Below are 8,214 nucleotides of genomic sequence, written 5' to 3'. Positions count from 1 at the left end.
GGCGGCAGCGGCGCTTCGCCTTCCCCGGTATCCGCACACATACATGCGTCTGCGCACACAGCGCTCATGGCTCGTCGTGCTGAGGGGCACAGAGGACAGCGGCAGACACCCGGCAGTGGAAGCCCGTGCAGCGCAAGCGAGACATGTGTGCCCACATCACCGCGTGCAAGTCCATGGCGTGAAACACGGGCTGCTGTGAGCGGCCATCGATAGGCGAGCCCCGCATACGATATCAGGCGCATCGCCGGGTCAGACGCCCTCGTGGAGCAAGCGCGCAGGGGGGAGGGGGGGCGAAGACTCTGGTGGTGTGGAGGGGGGGAGCGGGGGCACCACACTGCTGCTCCGCTAGCAGGCACCACATGCGCTGCACCCCGTGCGGCCACTACCAGTCACCCGCAGCCTCGAAGTTCGCCATGTGGTGCCTCTCCCTGGGGGTGGCACTGAGACTCCCCTCCACCAGCAGGGCCGTGTGAGGGCCGGGCAGGTACGTTCGAGACACGGGGGCACTCCGCCCACAGCGGATGGATGGTGAAAGCCTGCGCACGGTCGCAGATGGCTCCAACCCACCGCCGGTATCAGTAGCCTTACGTCGCTCTGATCTTCCCCCCTCCTACGTCGTACATACTTGAACCTTTCACCAGCACAAGTTTTTCGGCATTTGGCAGGAATAAGAGTGCTGTCTGAGTTCCTCAGAAAATCGGAAAAGATCTGACAGCACGCGAAACGGACAGCCGCCATCAGGGGCACACGCAGATTGCACACCTCGGAAAGAGGGGAAAGATGCAGGCAGAACAAAGACGGACGCAAAATGGAAAAGTCGACACGTCGAAATGTCCACGGTGTTGGGGAACGTGAACACACCAACGAGAGGAGGAGCACATAGCTCCTACATCAGTCGAGCGCGAGAGGTTCAGGGGCTCCTTGAGCTAAGCAAGCGCGCGTACTAAGACTTTCCACTGAACCAGCATCAAGGTGCACGCTTCACGAATATTTGGCCTAACGAGAAGCAAAATGAGAGAGCAAGAGGCGGCGAGAGAAGAGAAGGTCCTGTGCGGATGGGGTAGCAGTAAAGAAGCTGACGCGCGAAAGAACATCGTTGCGCGGCGTAGACGTATCAGAAATTGGAAGGCGGAGTGGCGGCTGCAGTGGTGGGATCCATTCACTCTGGAACACCCTCAAGCAAGCAAAGGAGGCAACGAAAAGAGACGCAAGGGCGAGGTGGACAGAGAAGACTGAGTCGTGTGCAGAGCAGATGGCGCGATGACATCCGTGATTAAGATGAGAAAGGCACGAAAAAAAAAAATCAAAAAGAAGGAGAGGGAGGGAAAGCAAGTGTAAAGCAGGGAAGCGCAAACACAAGAGTTGGTAGTGAGTCGCAAAAGGAATTCCATGGTGAAAAGCAAACAAACAAAAAAATATTGCATGTCGAAGAACGCAGGCACAGGCCCCTCCCCTTTCTTTCACTCTCACACACATACACGAAAACACACACGCGCATAAACACGCGTACACTTCCGTTGGACTCGCGCGCACGTTACGCTCTCTGTTTGACTTTTCTACACAAGGAGAACAGAAGTGGGGGGGCGAAGAGTAGCTATGAATCCATCGACGCCAGAGAAGGCAAAAAGAAAAACGCACAATAGAAAAGGAGACAGTTGGATGCTGCATCCGATTCTTGACGATGGAGAGACACTATCAACAGCGCCATCAGCCGACCAACTTCCCAACAATGAAGAAAAAAAAAGTGAGGAAGAAGGAGTAGTGTAGCCGGCTTAGAAGAAAAAATGTATCGTGCCACTCGATAAAGATGGCAAGGGAAAGGAAAGGGCCCGCTCAAGCCCTCGTGGGCCATCCGCAGGGTTCAAAAAGGCGAGGCGTATCTTCGACACCTCTTGCCTTCAGCTAACCCTATTGTTGCCGCATACTTGGAAGACGCTTGAGGCTGCCCTCGTTCTTCAGCTGGTTGACCTCGTTTCGGCGCATCGAGTTCTGCCGCCGCAGCGAGCTCTGCCGCTTCAGGCCTCCGCTGAGGTTTGATGTAGTGCGGCACATGACTTCCGAGGGCAGGGCGTGCTCCATCCGCGGCGCCTGCTCCATCGGTGGCGGCGGCTGATACCCGGGCTGCGGCATGGCTGGCTGCTGCCGTTGCATGTGGGCCCGCTGCGTCTGCTGCAGAAGTGGCTCCTTCTTCCTTTGCTGGCCGCCGTTGAGATCGTCCTTGCTGAGAGACGACGGAGCTGGATGATAGAGGGGCTCATAGTACATCACGTAATAGTCCACGTACTGCTGGTACAGCTCCGGGTACTGCAAGCGCAGCAGGCGGTAGTAAAAGATGAGCTGCTGCTGGTACTCGGGCGGGTACTGCGCGAGAAGGTTTCCAGGAGGAAACGGCAGCGGCTTACCGTCGTCCTGCACCGCCACAGACGACTGCACCTGCGGGTTGACTGCGCTGTTGAAGATGCCGTTGAAGTTGATGCTGTTCCCCTCCGACGCTTGACCAGCAGAGCCGGCGGCGAAGAGAGCGGCATTGCCGTTTTGCAAATTGTTTACTCCCCCCATCCCCGCAGCGCCATAGCTCATCAAATGACTGCCGTACATGCCCTGAGTTCCATAGCCAGCAGCACGGGCGGCATCCGCTTGCTGCGGGCCCATGTGCCCATCCTGCACGTCCCTTATCATGGGCCTCGGGCCGTACGTCGACAGGCCGTCCATCATACCGCCACCAGGCTGCTGCCCTATCATCATACCCGGCATGCTACCGCGCTGCTGTCGCAGCTGCATGGTGCTGATGGGCTCTAGGTGGTAGGCGCGAGACGCGACCGCCTGTCGGTTGCCCTGCATGCTCTGTGGCTGTTGCTGATGCACGGCCCATTCCATCTGCCGAGGGTACATGTTGCCTTGCATCTGCATGAAGCCGGCACGGTGGTGCACGGTGAGGGAAAGGAGGGACAGACCACGTAGGCGATAGTGGGCGAAGATGGAGCGAAAAGGAGGGGGCCTCAGCGAGTGAATGACGGAGTAGACAGTGGTGTTGAGGCAACGGAAGCTTGTTGCAAACAGGTGAACGGACGGCAAGACACACCTACAGCTACACACACGCACACACAGAAGCTCTTGAAAAAGAGCGAGGGCAGCAGGCAAAGCGCAGCAGACCTCGATAGCACACGTGCTCGTGTATGTTGTATGATTTTGGCGGTGTAGGGGAGTGAATGCACGCAGCAGATACCAAAAAAAAAAGCAATAGGGTTCCCAAGACCGCAGTCAGTGAGCGCCAATTTGTGTGTGTGTAAGCAAGTGGTGAAGCGCAGCTGGATACGATGGGGCGACCCAAACGTTAGATGCAGTAATGGCACGGTAGAAGAAGTGCATGAAGGGTGGGTCGCACGCGCACACCGCACGAGAGCGAGAGCGCGACCAGAACAAAGAAATGGCCGAAGGCGAAGTGGTGGGGATGCGAGTGAGGAAGCAGTGGGAGAAAACGGAGAAGTCATCCATGCGGCACCGAAAAGCGGAGCGGTGGTGATGCAAGTCGAAGTGTGTTTGCGCATGCGCCTACACGCTTGGTGGCACACAAGCCTTCGCTGAGCGTGAGCACACAGTTGCTCCGCCCATCATTCCTTTGATCCTCACTGGAAACGCCCGAAGCAGGGGAGAAAGGAGCACCTGCGTCACATTCGAGCAGTGTCTGTTGCACGGAATAGCAAAGGAAGGGGGAGGGGGGCTGCAGCATCGCGCCGCATGTCAGATTTTCTGAGAGGGGAGTCGTTTCATCCGCAGCATGCGTCCTTTTACATACAAGCACATACTTGAGATCCCCAAATCGTGCGACGCGCGCGAGTGTTCGCCGTCAACCCACGCATAGAGAATACCGGCAAGAGAGGAAGAAGAGTGGACACCTCTATTGTGTATATGCTCTTTAGCAATAGCATAGTTTCTTTTTTTTAGGGGTGATGTGCCGCGGGCGACTTTGCGTCTTGTGGGTGCGATGCTGGTTAGACAAGTGAAGGGAAGGAGACGAAGAAACAAAAGGACGGAAGCATGGAGGAAGAGAGAGACAGAGGGGAACGCGTGCAGGTAAAAAAAAAATACACAACCGCGCATACAACAGGATCAACAACGGCACAAGGATACATAAAACAGAAAGGGAGTCTGCCGAGCTTTTCCCATCACTGCTCCACGGCACACAGGCATACACACAAAGAGAAAAAACAGGCAAAAAGTCGGATTCGGCGGCAGCGACAGCTTTCATCGCTGCACATCGAACGGAGAAGAGGAGGTACGAGGAAAACGCAACGGGAGAGGGAGAATGCACACAGCGCCGAAAGAAAAGAGGAGAGGCACACGTGGATGCACATATATCTGCATCAAACGCTCAGACCCACACAGATGCAGCTGCAAAGAACAGAGGGACGCCACAGGCATACAGAGACAGACCCTTCCAACAAAAAATCAGGCAAGGCAGAGGCGGACATTGTAGAGCAATGAAAGCGAAAGGGAAGAAACATCTGCGGCAGAAAATGCAGAGGCGACCCCAAAAAGAGAGAAAGCGAGTGCTTTCACAGCTGGAAGCGTCACACAGAAAGAGAACAGCCTGGAGAAACGAGAGAGAGAGGACCCACAAGAACGACCGTGAAGCGTCTTTGTGTATGAAAGAGACCCAAAAAAAGCAATAACCACATGCGCTCATCGCGTGTACACTTCCCTTTTCGTCGAGAGTGTGAGAAAGAGGGGACAGAGGATGGAAGGGAGAGGACGTTACACCGAGGCCATAGCAGCCGGGGTAGGGCGCGCCTTTTTGTATACAAGAGCACAAATACGCGTACGTGCTGCGTCTGTGTCCTGGCAAGAGTGCACGCCCATGAGGCCACGGGGGGGGGGGGAGGGCCGTTCTCAAAGCGAATGGAAACAAGAGGTGGCACTGACAGGTGGAGGAAAGATATCGTGTCCACGCGACCATGAAAGCTCGATCGTCCCCCTCACTGCCGCTCCCCCACCCCGATCTCGTCGCAGCGTCAGGCCCGGAGAGAAGCGTACAGAAGCGACAAAAAAAAAACGAGCTCAAAAATAAAGCACACGAAAAAAAGGCACCATTCCTTTCCGTGGACACCGGCGCACTCACTTGCCGGTATGGGGAGTAGGGGGAAAAGGTAACGACGAGGGAGCAAGCGAGAGTTGGTCGTCCGCATTCACGGGGCCAAGGCACGCCTGCAGCGCTGCATATATGTGCATATATATATATATACAACGTAGACGTGTAAAGAAGAAAAAGAGGAGGTGTTCAGGCACATCAACCATCAAGCAACGAGGTGAAAAGAATGAGAACGAAGAAACCACAGATGAGAGAAATCGACGACTGGAAAAAAAAAGAGGAAAAAGAAAGCATGCTAACAGAAGACAAAAATAAAAAGGGGTGGGTGGGGAGAAGTCCGAGAACACGCACACGCACAATGCCGGCATGGGAGACGTCGAGCTTGAGCATAACCGTAACAGTGGAAAGAAGGCAAGAGAAAAAATAAAAGAGAAGTACAACGAGTCCAAGAAAGGCCAAAGGAAAAAAGAGAGGCAGACAACAGCAATGCCCCCACCCCGCCCCACCCACACACCAAAAAAAAAGAGGGAGAAAGAGTACGTCGCTAGAAACACATGAGACGAACGCATACTGGTGTGGCGCACAGGTGAACAGCGGAGCGAGGTGAAGGGGAGCGAAGCAGGTTGCTGACGCGGGTGCTGTGGCGCTGCAAACAAAAAAAACGTGTGTGGGGCATTCGATATCCCTACATCGCACGCACGCACGTGCTTCACACCCGGTTTTGGTTACGATAAACGCCTGCACTTGTACTGTTCTTCTTCGCGACCAGGCGACGCTTGCAGGTTTGCCCTCTCCTTTTTTCAGTGACGCTTCGGTGCTCTTTGAGCCTCTTGGCACGTAGGAATGGTGGGGTGGGGAGGGAGGGAGGGGGTGGTGGCTCAGAGCGGCACCCAGGTGAAACGACATCCTCCCCAGGAAAGAAGAAACGACAACAAACAAAAGAGAGGGAGGGCACAGGCAGTCCGACCGCAGCGACCCGTAAGCACGCGGGCGCAGACGTGGCAAAGTGTGAAGGACGAGAATTGACGGAAGAGCGTGCATCACATGATGCGGGAGACTACCACGGCAGCGCAGACGTATCCACGCGCACACACTTTGCGCCTCGTCGAGCGCACATGGCAAAGCCGCAAAAAAAAAAAGCACCACCACCTCCATCTGCCCCGCTGAAGCGGAAAGGGAAGCAGCGGGAAAAGGAGCGTGCGCGAGCACAGGCACATGGAGAGATGCGTCGATGGCACAAAAAGCACACAGAGCACCCGCGAGACAGTTCGGGAGACCATAAGAATAGTCCACAGCCACGAATGAGCGTATCCGTGTCGAACACCAATGAAACGAGGAAGAAAGGTGGGAGCACACGCACGCACGCACAGTTGGGTCCGAGGCACCACAAGCGCGCTGCTTGCCACAAGCACGAGTACAGAGCCTGAAGTGTGCGACATGCTCTTTGACTCTGTATGTGTATCTGTATATACGTGTCTGTCGGTAGCGATCACTCGAAAGGCACGTAGATTTCGCTCGTTGTGCTGGTGGTACTGGTGGTCTCTGGATGGCTCAAGCAACGATGGCTGCACGCACCTCTGTGAGGAGTGGCCGCGTCTGTGTCTCTGTACGTAAACCTCTGAGTCAGTCATCAATGTGTGCACGGGGGAGGGGATGGCGCTGCTCGTAGTGGGCATCACGGATCGAATTGGGTAGGGTGCCTTTGGGATGCGGAGTAGGACTCCGCGGACAGGGATGAATACACGTAAATTCAAACGAGAAGAGCCCATATAAATCCGCGCACAACGTCATCGCACTCCAACTTCACTCCTCCATCCTCTCTCCGTACCACACACAGACCTGCCATCACGCTTCCCTCCTCTCCGGGTCTCTCACTCTTCCCGAAAGAGAGAGAGGGAAGCGAGGCAGAAGAAGGCGCGAGGGAGGAGAGAACTGGGGGAGGGACGAGTATGTGACGAGGAGTACACGACGAGGGTAGGCGCAGGGGCGCGGAAGTGGAACGGTCTGTTCACATGCACACGCGCACACACACATAAAGATGAATATAAAGAAACACGACCAGGGTGAAGAACGAAATGGATACAAGAAGAGCAAAGGCAATCAAGCGCCTTTGCAGCTCCGGACGCAGAGTGGAGAGCAACCACAACCATCACAGCAAGCTCAGGGCAAAGAGAAACAGAACATTACACAGCGCGCACCAGCAGAGGACAAGATCACAAAAGAGAGTACTTGCCAACATCCAGACCGTGAAGGACGGGGGAGGGGCAAAGAAGTGGAGGGGAGTTGGGGCCTTTTGTCTCTCCGGACACAGGAAACCAACTAAAAGAGGGGCCACGCTACTGAAAAGGCAAAAACAGCAGAAGGAAGAAGGTAAGTAGAGACAAATATGTGTGTGTGTGTGTGTGCACCGAGGAGAATGGCCAGGCTTGAAGAGGTAGCGGTGTTGGCGGGACAGTGGGGAGGGGAGAAACGAGAAGTGCATAGGCCAAGGAAGCACACACGCACACGCACAAACGTAGACACACCAGGAGAAGCAGATATGCGTGCCCAGCAGCCCTCGAAATGGTGCTTGCAATCGAAAGCAAATAATGGAAAAACAATAGAGAGAACCGTTAAAGGGTGTGTTGCTGGGGATGCAGAGACAAGCCGACCAGGAAAGAGGCTTACACAGCGAAAGCGCATCTACAAGCATACCAAGAGTAGCACAACGCGGTAGCAGCAGCGGCAAAATAAAGCACAGAAGTGCGAAGAGCTTGTGTTCTTCCATGAAAGCCACGCTACAGGTCACACTCTAGCGTGCCTGTAGAAGTAAAAACGAAAAGAGAAGGATGAGAGGAGAGAAAATAAAGCACGCACAAATAAGAGCGACTCTAACACGAAAAAAAAGCACCACCGAGGCGGCACGCATAAGCAAGACCACAACGAAAAAAAAAAGGGAGAGAGCGGCTTCAGTGTGCACGCATCATGGAGCGTGCTAGACACGTGTACGAGAGACCTAGGCGAAGAAGGAGGCAGCGGTACTTCCGTTGCGGCGCACATGTTGTCTTTCCGTCTTCCTTGTCTGTCTGTGTGTGGGTGTGTACTGCTCTATTCGATTTCATCTCGCCGTGGCGTATGGTGTAATG

General features: G+C 54.9%; 1 protein-coding gene across 1 annotated transcript; it reads right to left on the bottom strand.

The window, feature by feature from the left end:
* Nucleotides 1-1,908: 1,908 nt before the first annotated feature.
* LDBPK_333150 (hypothetical protein, unknown function) lies at nucleotides 1,909-2,910 on the bottom strand (the record flags this gene model as incomplete). Its single annotated transcript, XM_003864091.1, has 1 exon — nucleotides 1,909-2,910. The coding sequence occupies one exon, from the start codon at nucleotides 2,908-2,910 to the stop codon at nucleotides 1,909-1,911; it is 1,002 nt and encodes a 333-aa protein (XP_003864139.1).
* Between the last annotated feature and the right edge of the window lie 5,304 nt (nucleotides 2,911-8,214).

Source organism: Leishmania donovani, chromosome 33, assembly GCF_000227135.1.
Source record: "Leishmania donovani BPK282A1 complete genome, chromosome 33".
NCBI lineage: Eukaryota > Euglenozoa > Kinetoplastea > Trypanosomatida > Trypanosomatidae > Leishmania > Leishmania donovani.
Note: the sequence above shows the minus strand (reverse complement) of the source record. Positions and strands in the feature narration are given on the sequence as shown.